General features: G+C 33.7%; 2 protein-coding genes across 2 annotated transcripts in view; one reads left to right on the top strand and one right to left on the bottom strand.

Moving 5' to 3' along the window:
* The first annotated feature begins 1,042 nt into the window (after positions 1-1,042).
* LOC121979761 (transcription repressor OFP15-like) lies at positions 1,043-1,594 on the top strand. The gene has a single exon (XM_042531754.1). The coding sequence runs from the start codon at positions 1,043-1,045 to the stop codon at positions 1,592-1,594; it is 552 nt and encodes a 183-aa protein (XP_042387688.1).
* A 298-nt stretch (positions 1,595-1,892) lies between these two features.
* The window catches only part of LOC121980882 (sister chromatid cohesion protein PDS5 homolog A-A-like), a 32,702-nt gene continuing 20,365 nt past the window's right edge, over positions 1,893-14,229 (bottom strand). The window contains exons 14-29 of the mRNA XM_042533147.1: positions 13,119-13,245; positions 10,670-10,816; positions 10,465-10,536; positions 9,939-10,075; positions 8,544-8,661; positions 6,634-6,768; positions 6,340-6,545; positions 6,096-6,234; positions 5,861-6,001; positions 5,674-5,754; positions 5,116-5,553; positions 3,922-4,008; positions 3,811-3,839; positions 2,925-3,052; positions 2,345-2,427; positions 1,893-2,256 (exon numbers count right to left, since the gene is read on the bottom strand). Coding sequence (XP_042389081.1) covers positions 2,227-2,256; positions 2,345-2,427; positions 2,925-3,052; positions 3,811-3,839; positions 3,922-4,008; positions 5,116-5,553; positions 5,674-5,754; positions 5,861-6,001; positions 6,096-6,234; positions 6,340-6,545; positions 6,634-6,768; positions 8,544-8,661; positions 9,939-10,075; positions 10,465-10,536; positions 10,670-10,816; positions 13,119-13,245 — 2,098 coding nt within the window. The 3' untranslated portion in view covers positions 1,893-2,226. The remainder of the gene's footprint in view (positions 2,257-2,344; positions 2,428-2,924; positions 3,053-3,810; positions 3,840-3,921; positions 4,009-5,115; positions 5,554-5,673; positions 5,755-5,860; positions 6,002-6,095; positions 6,235-6,339; positions 6,546-6,633; positions 6,769-8,543; positions 8,662-9,938; positions 10,076-10,464; positions 10,537-10,669; positions 10,817-13,118; positions 13,246-14,229) is intronic.

The following is a 14,229-nucleotide window of genomic DNA, read 5'->3' as shown; positions in this document are numbered from 1 at the left end:
TCAAACCGGCTGAATATATAAGAGTAAATGAGTAATATTCTTCTGGAGTCAGCCTTGGTAAATACGCAAAATAGAATGGTGAAGAGGATGAGGAAATTAAGAAGCAAAAAGAGAGAGCATCTACCGTCGTGTCACATCTTCCTCTCCTGTAAATTATTATCACTTGCACATTTTGAATCATGCTATTAATGGACTTCCTATCTGCCCACCAACTACCTTCTCGAAAAAAAAAATAAAAACACGAGTCATTTTTTTTATTGAAATCATCGAAACCTTTCTCCATTTATTATTAAAATAACAACCCTCAATTATTTTTTTATTTTTGAAAATATTTTTTTCGATGATATTATAGCAACAATTGCAACAAAAGCTAATAATACTTATTCCGGGAGCCCCTCTGCAACTGTTATGAGAGGTTCTATTGATCAAATGATGCATTTCACTTATGTTACGAATTAGTAATCGATCCCATGACTATCAACTATGTCAATCGTGATATTATAACAACTATGACTCCCTATAATTAAACAATTATAATAACTACTCTCTTATAATCGATATAATATAATATAATATTGATTAGAAATAAAATATATACATGGTATCCGTAGCCTATGATATTATATTAATTAGTATCGATATAGATATATTATTTTTTTTATCGACTGCAGAATTCAACTTCTTCTCAATATCAGTCTTCAAATGCAGTTGATCATCTGTATAAATATATATATGGATGTAATGCACCCAACAGAAATAAAAATAAGTTGTATTAAAAAAAGAGTGTACGTTGACAGTATTGTCGTCTTCTTAGTTTTCTCCTGAATCAGCCGATTTGTTCCGGATTTTAAAAGTCTATTGGAATGTGAAACTCGGAGGGAGACCATCACAGACAATGGAAGAAATCCCCATTAATTACCAGTGACATCCTCCTGCGTCTTCTATTTATTGCTCACTTACCTCGCCATCGAATCGATATCCTTCAAATCTGAAATCCGCGGCCTTGCTAGCCATTCTTGAGTTAGATAGAGAGTGGAAACTAATGGGTAGGAAACTCGGCTTCACTTCCTTCTTCTCTAGAACGAGGCACGCCACCTCCCCTTATTCTTCAACAGCGCGGCCTTGGCCTTCTTGCGCGCAGCCAAAGCCAAAGACACTCTCCTTCATGTTGGAGAATGATTTCGACGAACCCTTCTTCGACCTCGTCGAGTTGTCGTCGTCGTCGTCATGCCTAAGCGAGGCCGTGGCTCGCGGGGTGAGGTCGGAGAGGCTCTTCTTCGAGCCATGGACGGCGGCGACGATGCTCCCGGCGGCGTTCGAAGGGGACGTCGCGGTGGAGGTGGACTCGGATGATCCGTACAGAGATTTTAAGCAGTCGATGGAGGAGATGCTGATGGCGCACGGAGTGAGAGATTGGGCCTGGCTGGAGGAGATGCTGCGGTGGTACCTGGCGGCTAATGAAAAGAGCACCCATGGAATTGTCGTAGCAGCATTTGTGGAAATACTTTTGGACCTTATTGCTTTGCCTTCTTCGTCGCCTTCTTCTTCGAGATCTTTTGCACTTGACATTGAAGAAGAGGGACGTGCAAATTGATTTGATTTGACTAGAATCATCTTGTGCCGCATGAAATGCTATTTTCATTTGAATCTGGAAGTATGAGAATTCATAGACTCTATTATACATTTGAATTGAACGGAATATTGTGACACCAACGTCACTGCTCTGTGTTTGGATGATCTCTAACATTTGAATTGAATGGAATATTGTGACACATTCTTAATTGGTTGTCGATTTGTATAATCGTTAAGATTATCACCTTTCTTTTTTTCTTTCCTTTTTAAAAGTAACAACAACCTGATTAGTAATGATAACCACACCTGAACTGAAGCGATAAACAAAAGAAACAAAAATTAGTTATTTAATCAATTAAACAGAATTCCAAGAAAAAATATTGCAATCACGGGTAAAATGAAATGTATCTCGAAGGGGCCTCAGACATAATTACCCCAAAAGATGGAAAGAAACAAAAAAAATAAGGATATTACTCCGGCTAAGTATTTATTTACATACAACTCTAACACAAAAAATTTTAAAAAACTAGATTTTTTTTTTTAATTTTATGTTTTCAACATAAACGTTAATTCACCGCCCAAACCACGGTTCTCCAGCTGTTGACTATGTCAGCTATGCTTGAAGCAGTCGATATCAGCTGTAAATTGGGATGCCTATTTCCTCCTTTGTTGGCTCCTCCGAGACTGGGAAACGAATCGAAAAAACCAGTGAGATGAAGCAGTTGCAAGTTGCAACACCAAAATAAAACAATGTGTTTAAAGGGCAAGTTACACGAGTCATGACCCGATCTTCAAAATTTGATGAACTTTCTAAAGCACTTAGTCGCGACCTCTTGTTATTTCCTTTGCCAGCTGCTGTAAAGAAAAGGGAAAGCAATGCTTTACATTCGCACCTCTTACTGCTCAGATCATATTTAGCACATGGCACCAGAGAATAATATAATCTGGAGATCCAACTCACTGAATATTGGACATAAGAAATTTACGCTCGGGGACTACCAGTTCAAGTGGATTGTCACTTTTGTTACAAAGAGATATAAAGTGATCATTTCACTGAAATGGAAAGTAAGCAAGTAGTTCCATCATTATTCTTGGTTAAAGAACCAAGTTACTAGGATTGAAATTGTGTTTCGTCATGGTTCTTTACAACTATTCCTAGTTTCGTCAAATTGTGTTTTCCTTATTGTCTGGTTCCAAGAAAGTCATTTCCACTGAAAAAAGAGTAATAATCTTCTTATCTTTACTCCAATTAAATAAAAAAAAAAAAGTAAATTTTGTTCAAGCCAAAAGTAAAAACTAAACGGAGCTTGCAAATTGACTGTCATAGAAACAACTCAGTAAGAAGACTTTACCAACTGAAGATGATAATGCGTTTTCCTTCAACGTTACTGTTCTTTCATTGCAACGATCAGCTATTATATTGTCACTTTCATCTCCATCAATAGCTATGACTTCCTTGTCACCACTAGAAGAATCTAACCTAAATAAATGAGTAGATATCGGATTAAAACAGTGAACAGAACATAGTTTGAGAACAGATAGATTAAATAGGTCTAACCACATGCTGAACCCATATTTAAAAGTACAAAATTACAATTGCTTAAACTACTGGACAAGGAATTAGATTGGACATACTGTAAACATAAGCTGGTATTAATTGAATTACTTTAATCCAGTGGCATCTCCTGTTTCAATTTCGGTGACTTTACCCAAAATTCCAAGTAGAAGTTTGACTAGACACCAATTAAACCGATTTGATACACATTCCACCCAGCAACAAAGTTTCCCTCCATAACATAAGCAAGATCACCAATAATGATTCAAATGCCCACACTTCAAATTTAGTCGATATTGAAAATTCAATTGCATATTATGATTTTATTGATGCAGTTCAATACCAATCCTGAGCCTTATATAGCTCATGCTAAATCTAATAGTGACTATATATCTTTATACCAAAGGTCAACAGTCCAATCAAAATTCAATTGAAAGACAAGGCCAAAACCCAATCATTGGAAGTTAGTTTTCTCTACTATGCAATTTCCTTAGCCCTGAAAATCATTTTGCCAGTAATATATATTAAAAAATAAAGAAAAACATGTATTCTACATGTAAATTTCAAGTCCCTAGTATTCCATTATTTTCTTTTCTTCAAGGTTCTTTAGCTGCATCAAAATAGATTAGAGAAAGGTATGCAATTTCATCAAAACAATAAAAAAAGGAATTAAATTTCCTTACCAATCTGTAGCTTGAAGGTTGCATCTACTCTGCAGCAATGGTTCTTAAATATTAGAAAGCTAATCTTATTAACAAAATAATAAGGCAATATAAAACTTGAGTACTTCAAACCTTATCAAGAATTGGCACTTTATTGATGGCCTCCCAATTCTTATCTTGAAAGTGGAACAGATCTACGTCACCACTACCAGTAGTAACCTACGAAATTTCAGCAGATCAATAGAAAGGCATGAATATCTTTATACAATTAAGTTGCATAGCTAATAAATGTAAAAATCTCAGTTCCATACAGTTAAACTAGTTAATTGAGAAAAAATTTCACACGAGATATCAGCATTCAATATGAACTAAGCATCAAACGAACCAGGGCAAAAGAAAAACTTCTTGAATTAGTCTAGTATTTATATCTATTATTCTCATCCTTGCTCTTACCTCAGTAAGTCAATTAATTTAGCCTGATAAGAGTGTGAATGTTAAATAAAAGAAAAATAGTAAAGACAAACTGTTTATAAAATAGTCATTACAGACTGTCAAAGAATAAGTACAAGGTTACAATGGAAAGTATATGGCCAACTCAATGGGTGGGGCTCATGGCGTTCTGTTGTCATGTTGTGCATGATTGAATATAAACTATCTGATCCAACACTTAGTATGAGGATCATATGAATGAACACCTCTCACAGTTAAACTCAATATGTTAAGGAAAAAATAATTCCAAATGTATAATACCAACTCACAGATGAAGTTTCACCATATAGAAGAGGCAAAGAAACAGGAAAGATGTGGAGGAAGAGAGGAAGAAGTAGAGGTGACTTATGCCTTTCACAGTACCATGTAGGAAGATGGAAGAGTCAAAGGTGTTGCCACACCTTGTCATAGGAGTTGAAGGAGAAGAGTCAAAGGAGACTTGCTTCTGCACTGCACCTAGTCACAGGAGTCAAAGGTAGAGTTGAGAGATAAGACCAACTAGAAACAAACTCTAATTGACAGCATCAAGAGATTGGCTTAGGGATGAGCTAATCAATTTATTGGATCAGAATATCAAGCCTCTGGTGATGTATCTCTGAACCTGTGTCACAAATTTAGACCTTTTCTTCCTGATTTCCCATATGTCCTCTTTGAAAAATACATGTCTAACATCACGATTCAAAACATAGAGGATCAGAGTCAAGAGCAAACCTATTAGTTAGTTTACATAGTTTACGAGATACATATTAGTTAGTTTACAAAACAAGGGTTTTTTTTTTATTTATATCGGAGACAACAAAGTAAAACAATATTGCAGACATGTAAACATATACATACCTTAATATCCAAATGGCATTTGGAAATTGGTTTTGAAATTCCATTGGGACGATTGGTAAACCCATTACTTGTTACAAAATTCTCACTTGCTAATAGCATTAACTCCTTAGAAGCAAGGGCTTTTTTTGAAACCCCTGAAGTTGTAACTGCAGGAGGTATACTAACAGAACCAGAAGAAGATATCAACTCTTCTGTCACTTCATCCTCAGCAGTTCCAGGTTCTAGATTTATTTCATCATGGACGGATTGTGCTGATATCAAAGAAGAATCTAAGCAAACTTTCTGAAGCCCCTTTCTGAGGTTATTTTTCATCTTTGATTTACCGAGTGATGGATCAACATGTCTATCCAGATTTGCAATGTTTGATATGTCCTTTATAACATCGCAACTCCGAGGATCAATAAGCTTGATACTCTGTTTAGATTCAGTGTCTGTGGGCTATCAAATGGAGAAAAAAAACATTTGAATAGATTATAACAATTTATCACATCATAGTTCAATCAGCATGCTTTGAAATACAACTGCATGAGATGAATTTAGAGGTGCAATGGAGGCCACCTGATTTATGTAAGATTCAAATATACTGAGAATCTGCCTCACAAAACCTCCTTCCAATAACTTATCAGTGGCAGTTGATCTCTGATGTTGTTAAAGTACAAGAGTCAATAACCAATCATTTGTCAAAATAAGAGATACTACCAAGTGATTAAACTAAAGTAATGAAACAAGTGCATGCTCTACTTACCCCTTGGTCATTTGCATCCTGGCAAACCTTGAAGTATAATGATGGTAGCAACACAAGATGGGAAGCATCCGAGGAAATCTTGCAATGCATAGTCAGATGTTTTATTGCAAGAGAACCTATTTTTGACAAAACATGCAATTTCTGCACAGAAAAAGCTGATCAATATCTAGAAAAAGAAAGTAAAGGGCAAAAAAAAATATATCTCTGGTTGTTTGGACAAAATAAGGTAACCTACATGGGTACATATAGCATCAACAACATCATCAGCCTTCTGAATTGCAGAGAAAATACCCAGCATATATGATGTTATTTGACTCAGATCATTCTGTTTATCGCCCAAATGTACTAAAGCCTGTAACATGATAATGAGTGGACTGCAAGAAAAGGAAAACAAAAATGGTGACTTCCAGTTATGACTTTTATCAGTCATAAAGAAAGAAAAACATCAGAAGACAGGCAAGTATAAGGAAGGTTATTACCTAAGGAACTCAGCATAAGTTTCATAGTCTTGGCAATTGTCGGGAGGAAAGTTTTTATCATGGGCGAGAACATGGATTAGGAAAACTACAACATATCCGGGATGTTTTGTGTTTGCAATTGCATCTCTCTTTTGTGCTACATCATCAATTTTTATGCTAAATTGTCTGCTCCGCAATTTCAGGAATTCATTGAGGAACTTCATCGACTAAGAAAATTAAAAGGGAATATTAGAACTACACAACAGAGAAAATCAAATAAATTGCATTCAATGACCTTAAAGGAGGAAAACTAACATCATCTCGAAGTTGTCCCACACAATCCATTGAAGCCAATGCAAAAGCACATGCATATCTGTCAGGTATTGCTTGTTCATTTAGCAACTTATGTATTTTATAAATCAATGCTTTACGGAGAGTAAAAGAAGGATCCTGCAATCACATGGAAGCCACATGCTTATGAGGTCTGTAATTATTAAAAAAGAGATTGAATTGCAGATTCATTTACAACTGTTATGGGAACTCAGTGAATGAAAAATAGACTAGGGTGATTTACAAAAAGAAAAAGTATGGAGTCAATCCTAAGCATGAATGTTGTTGCATACAAATTATTTGTGAATCCTAGAAGGATGTGTTTTCTGAAGCACACTGATCAAACAAAAATAATCACTTGTAGTCTTGTACGAAGACAAAACAACACAAAACAGTTCCCACAGAATTTCAGACCTCCCAGGAATTAAGCTATGATATCAACTACACCAAGGACTTGTGTAAACACAACTAATTTCCTAATATATAATTATGGCTGGGGTACCTGGGGCGTGTAATTTTTTTTCCTTGTTCTCTTAGTTTGGGTCATTTTGCTATCTTTCTATTTTATACCTTCTCTATTCATACTACTGTTAATTTTTTATGATTTGCATGTATGTGAAACTTTACAGTGTCTGATTATATAACAGCAGCATGTTATGCATTTTATCATGCTAAGTCATTTTATGAGTAGCTATTTACGTGGATTATTATGAACTGCATTTTCACTATTTCACATCATTGGTTTTAAATGCTAATAAAATTTCATCTATTATGTATGTGGTAAATGCTAATATAATTTCATCTATTATGTATGTGGTAATGTAGTTTAATCAAGTTGTTTTGGATGACTATCATAATGCAATTATTTATTGTCTTTAGTGTTAGCACAGTTCACATACATTCGTACAATGGATCCTTCTCCGGAACCCCGCATGGCGGGAGCTTCGTGCACCGGACTGCCCTTTTTTTAGTGTTAGCACAGTTCACACAATTAGACTTATTTTAGTAAGGGGTGATCCTAAGATAATAGTGAATGATGAGTCCATTGTGGCTAAGGTCTTTAGTGGTCAATGCTCTATTGTAGATGAGATCCTTACCAGACAATAAGGATAAGGGGTGTATCGCTAATAGAATTATTTGGATTATGCGGATGTTGAAACATACATATGTACCACCCTCTATCATAGATAAGGAGAGTGCAAGAGAAGACACCCAAAAGATGGTTCCAACCACACTCATTCATGAGTTCACTAATGTTGTCAAGCATGAGTTAGTTAATGTGTCAACATATTTAATTTATTTTTTAAAAAAATCCAGTATTTATTATTTTTATTATTATACATTGTTGCATTTTCTTTGGGTGGCTATTTTATGATTATGTTCTGTCACAAGTGACGAAACTATCTCTTATGTAGGAAAGAAGCCATTACACAGGAACGTAGTTATGACAAAAAAAACAAGTGGTTTAGTAATATATGATTCGAAGGTTGTTTTCTAGTGTAGCGGGACTAGAGTAGTAGTTTTCTGAAACACACCTAATCAAAAAATACCTTTCTGAAACAGCACAACTTTAAGCCATGAAACTACAACCTGCCATTAAGTCAAAACATTCAAGTGGTGGCAAGGCAAATGCCAGTTCTTGTACAACTATATTGACAAGCATCACAAATAACCTTAAAACTATTAATCACATAAAACTCTGTGGATTGAGAATAACAATATATCATTATTACTGCACATCAACACATTTTACTATGTATCATTATAAAACTCCATCACACATGTCGCAAAATATGAATGTAACATATTACTATATATTGACAAATTAGGAAGAACACCCAAGTTGGCACTTCTCCTATAGGATAAAATGTGCATTAACTGTTAATATTTCATACCCTTGCACTCATAATAACTAACTGAAAAAGTTTTGGTGGAATATGAAAGTCCCATCTTGTTGCAAGGCGAAGAGCACATTTTGCAGCTGCCAATCTGAGGTGAACCATGTCATTTTGACTGCACAAGTTAGAAAATAATATATTTAAGAATCTAGTAATGAATGTTAAAGATTGCAAAAGATAACAAAGTAGAGTGAAATCTAAAACATAACCTGCAAAATATTGACATCATTATTATGTTTTGTAAACAGTGATCACACGAATCTCTGTTTCAGTAATTCACCCAACACCAATACAATGTCTCCAACAAATATTGACAACATGGCTTGAAACCTCCTTGGACTTCTACCACAGCCAAACATGAGTCATCCTTGACGTGCTAGAACTTCCCATCAATAACCCAACTTCTAAACATCCAGTCGTCCATGACCTATTAAGACTTCCAAGTTCCACCGCCAACATCTATTGGGCTTAAAATACCAAGTATCTTGTCAACCTTGGCCCACTTTGACTTTTCCACTATCAAGTATCTAGTCTAATATTGCATTAATCTGGTCTTAGTCTCCTAATGTTGCATTATATGATTTTCCGCTACCGCATGCACCTTCCACTTCCATTGTAATCATTTCAACTCTTATAACTAAAATAAACATGGACTATAAAAGAGAAATCCACTGTTGTTTCATTCATTCAAGAATCAGTAAATCATTTGATTCAAGAATACTCTCTTCTCTGTTGGAATATAACCTACTAAGGCATGCAAACATGTGAGATTGCTTAGGCTCAAGGTCCTCACTTCTTTAATGCTATAATCAAGGTTTAAGACAAATGATGCTAGCTTCTAACCTCTACCTAAGAAAAAATCAACAATAATACTAAGTTTAGTTAGATTTCTTTTAATACTCGACATTTTATCTAATTCTCTATTCCTCATATTTCAAATTATAATTGATTTGACATAAAATTATATCATCCTATGTATGTTTACAATGCCTAAATGATCAATATAAAAATTTGAAAATCATCAAAAAAAAAAAAATCTATGAACTTTCTCATTGTTTGGTGTTTTTTCATATGGACTTAAAATAGAACAAAAAATGGTCAAAACAATAACACACTGTATGTATGTTGAGTGCCCAATAAGAGAAAAAGACATGTCCACAGTATAGTCACACTACATTATGGGAAAAATTGCACAGTGAAACCGTTAATAGGCAGAATATAATAATTTTCTTTACCAACACATAAAGAAATGATTTAGAAATCATTCAGAGAAGGAAAACACAGGGCCTAGCCAAAATGAGCTGTATAAGCAATAGTACAACAGGTTCAGCAAGCATAAAATACTGAAACAAGCAGCAAAACTATTCTAAACAAGGAACTGACACTCTTTACCTTATGCCATTATTGCTCATGATCCCATCTTCAAGAAATAAGTCTGATAGAATGCTGAAAAATTCATTCACGTCATGCTGTAGCTTTAATGGTTGATGAGGCATGAAACTCCTAACCAATGATTTCAATGCATATATCTGAAAAACATCAGATTATCAGAATATCAGATATGGAAATTCTACAGGAAATAATAATACATACTACTTAGATCTGCTTCCTATAAAGGAAAAGAGAAGGAACAAAAAACTGAGAAAATTAGTACATGTTTTTCTAAAATTACATGCACTCATTTCCTCACTTTTCTATGCCACCACCTTTTCATCCTTTATTTCCTGGAAAAAAAATTCCAGGAAAACTTTTTTCAAATTTTAGTGGAACAAAAATCATTCACTTTTGGTTAATGAAAAATAGACATTTTCTGAGAAAAATTATTCTTAAACAAGTCCAACATAATAATAAAACAACCACCAAGCAACACTTCTCATCAAAATACTACCAAAGTTATGTATCTTTTAGAGCCACTAACCTTCAATTTGCACGATGAGCTGCACATAGTGTTATCAATGGAGAATGTTTGCTCTGAATCTGACACATGACCCTACACAATCAAAGTTCTCAATTTAAAATTACTAAAGATTTAAACTTGGTGAAGAACAACGATCTGCAACTATTGATCCTACAAAACTGTAAATGGTGCTTTCATATATACAAACTACAAGGTGCTAAACTACCTTTGAACATAAAAGTTCCTGGACAACAAAATGCTTGATTTCCTTCTTGTATAATTCATAGGATGAAGGGGAGTACTGTGAAACGCAGCCCAAGGTTTGAAGAAGTGTTGGGACATGATTTTCATTATGCAAATAATCAACTACTTTCTGCCCAAAAAAAAAAACTCAGGTTCAATTAGTTACCATGAATATGCTATTAACACCACAAAGACACGAACAATCGAACATGTTGAATTGATCATCCAAACAAGTATTATGACTATGGCATCAATGTCAATACTTAGAGCTTAAGTTGTACCAGTATTCACAGCACCACATGAAAAAGCAACAACTTGAAAACACCCACTAAAAATAGAATTACCCGTATAAATACAACCAAACTGATGAAATGCAAGACAAATATGGGTAAATACTACTCAGTAATTGGGCTGGTTCTAAAAAACCAGATAAAAGTAAATAAGTCAATAGGACAAAACCAATATGTATGCACAAAGTTATCAATCTCTCCATCACATAATTTTGTTGTAATAGTAAGAAATTCAAGACTAGACATTCACAAATTTTATCTGTGTATTCATTAAAATTATGTAACAATAAACTTCAATTGCTATATATTATTATGCAAACACCTAAACAACATTTTGATATGCTTTAATATTTTTATTACTTATACCATGGACGATTAGAATAAAAGGGGACTTTGATGATTGGACTTCATATCATAAATTGTGATGCAAGAAAAATTGTATATATTTTACTAGGCTTGAGAGTTTACGAGATGATTATTATTTGGAAGGGCACACCACCACCTTGTAAAATGACCCAACTACCCTCTACATTGTTCTCGTTATTATCTCTCCTATATTTCCCGCCTTAATCATAAACCTGGGTGCATTGTAGCAACTACGAAATCATAGTTGCTACAACGAAACTCACACAATTGTAGCAACTACGATTTCATAGCTGCTACAACATGGAAAAAATATTAAGACTAAAATTGTTCAGAGCCTCGGAAAAGTTTAAAGAGCCTCCGAAAAGGCTTTAATCAATGTTTTTTTGAGTTAAAATTAAGTTGTTACGAGTTTCAACCTGTAACCAGTTGTAGATCTATGAATGAGCTTCAATTTAATATATTGTATTTGTGCATCTCATGGTTCAACCTGAGTAAAAAATTATAGCCTCTCAAAATTTATGGTTTGGCATTCACAGAAAATGTCTATTTTTCATTAACCAAAAGTGAATGATTTTTGTTCCACTAAAATTTGAAAAAAGTTTTCCTGGAATTTTTTTTCCAGGAAATAAAGGATGAAAAGGTGGTGGCATAGAAAAGTGAGGAAATGAGTGCATGTAATTTTAAAAAAACATGTACTAATTTTCTCAGTTTTTTGTTCCTTCTCTTTTCCTTCCTTTATAGGAAGCAAATCTAAGTAGTATGTATTATTATTTCCTGTAGAATTTCCATATCTGATATTCTGATAATCTGATGTTTTTCAGATATATGCATTGAAATCATTGGTTTGGCATTCACATATTTCTCTGTGAATGCTAAACCATTCATTACAGCTCAGTTGTAGCAGCTACGAATCTGTAACTGCTAAAACTATATGACAGCTCAGTTGTAGCAGCTACTAGGTACGGTTTCGTAGTTGTAACATCTACAATATGAATGTTAAACCCTAAATCCTGAGAGATCATAACTTTTGATTCAGGTTAAACCACTGGACACACAATATATCAAATTGAAATTCGTTTAAAGATCTACAACTAGTTACGGGTTGAAACATGTAATAACCTGATTTTAGCTAAAAAAACACCGTTTAAAGCATTTTTAAAGGCTCCAAATAATTTTTTCCGTGTTGTATCAGCTATAAAACTGTAATCTAGATTTAAGATTTAGGCGGGAAACATAGAAGAGAGATAATAATGAAAATAATATAATAAAGAACAATTGTATCATTTTACAGGGGCATGGAGCACCCTTTTGATAAAAAATCAAAGTGGGACACTCTTTTGACGATTTGGAAAAAACAAAGGGCGCCCTTTTTTATTTTTGCCCTATTTGGAAGCATTTCAAGCAACAATTAATGTCTTTCAATTGGCTTCCAATTGCGAAGGTTATATCATTTAGCATAATCCATTTTTATGACTATATATTCTACTATATGTATTGTCTAAGACAATCTAGATTTAGGGCATTAACACTATTATCCATCATTCTAATTGTGTAGTGTCAAGCTATCTACGATATTCCATACAAACGATACAATTGAAAACTTAAATTGACTAGATAAGCAGGAAAATATTTTTTTAGAAACCAGGCAAAACTAAGAGTACTAATAGCAATAATTTAGGTTGCAAAGATAACAGACAAAAGAACAAAAGTAATTTATCATTGTTAATGGTTACGAGTTTTCAATCAAAATGAGTTTCTTATTGATGTTTGCATTACCTTGCATAATGTGGCAAAGGTGCAATCACTAGTAGTACAATTAAGTGAAGACATTGCCGACACAGCAAGTTTAGACTCATTACGCGTTCCTTCAAGGCATTTATGTTCCAAAAATGGGTATATATCTCTGGAAGAAAAAAAATCATGACTTTCATATTAGCATAAAAATGCAATCATAGTTTTCTTGGTTAACAAAATCTAGAGAAATGCTTAATGAGTGATTCATAATGATGTTGAGTGCAAAGGCATGAAGGATATAATGATAATGGAAAAAAAAAAAAAAAGGGGGCAGCCCGGTGATAATGAAAAAATTGAGACAAAATTAGCAGAAATGGTCAATCTGTATAGCAACCGATGAAATTACATAGTTTTCTTTTAAAGATTTTGTTGTATACTAAACTGCCAACACCAAATGTAAGCCAAGGTTAAAAGGATGAATGTTGTGCAAGAGACTTTTATAAGCAAAAGCATTAAAAATTTTGAAGATATAAAAAGGTATTTTCTTGCACCAAATTGGCCGACTACATTACTGCATATGTAGTATTCCAAACTACATACAGTCAACAGGAAAAATAAAATAAAATTTAAATTGATGCAAATATTAAAAAAGAATGAACTTGTATCTATGGAACAAAGTATATTAATTAATGAAAACTCACTAACAAGTAAACAAGAAATATGTAAAATTAAATAAATAAATTTCATGTTTTCACATAACAAGAAAAAAACAAGTGACATAACAATGTAATTGACAAACAAAGTATATCTAATCAACTAATCAAATAAGTTACAAATAATAGCATAACATTCTAAATCCACTACCAAAGGCATGCACAACATTGGAATTTTTTTTTAATTCTATTTCTTGACCATATTTATCATTTAATGCTATGCTTGTGTTAGAGTGTATACTAAAAGCCTAGCATTTTGTAAACATTTATATTTGAAATAAAAAGAATCACATTGGTCAATATCTACATTTATATGCTAAGTGTAGTTGTTCAATTGATTTATATTATAAATAACATGGTGTGTGGTGTCACACACAGGAAATCATGTTATCAATTTCTTATAAATTATAAACAGTAGCTCACGACTAAAATGGAAAGGA

This window comes from Zingiber officinale, chromosome 5A (genome assembly GCF_018446385.1).
Source record: "Zingiber officinale cultivar Zhangliang chromosome 5A, Zo_v1.1, whole genome shotgun sequence".
NCBI classification, from domain to species: domain Eukaryota; kingdom Viridiplantae; phylum Streptophyta; class Magnoliopsida; order Zingiberales; family Zingiberaceae; genus Zingiber; species Zingiber officinale.
This window is presented reverse-complemented; position numbering and strand designations above follow the sequence as displayed.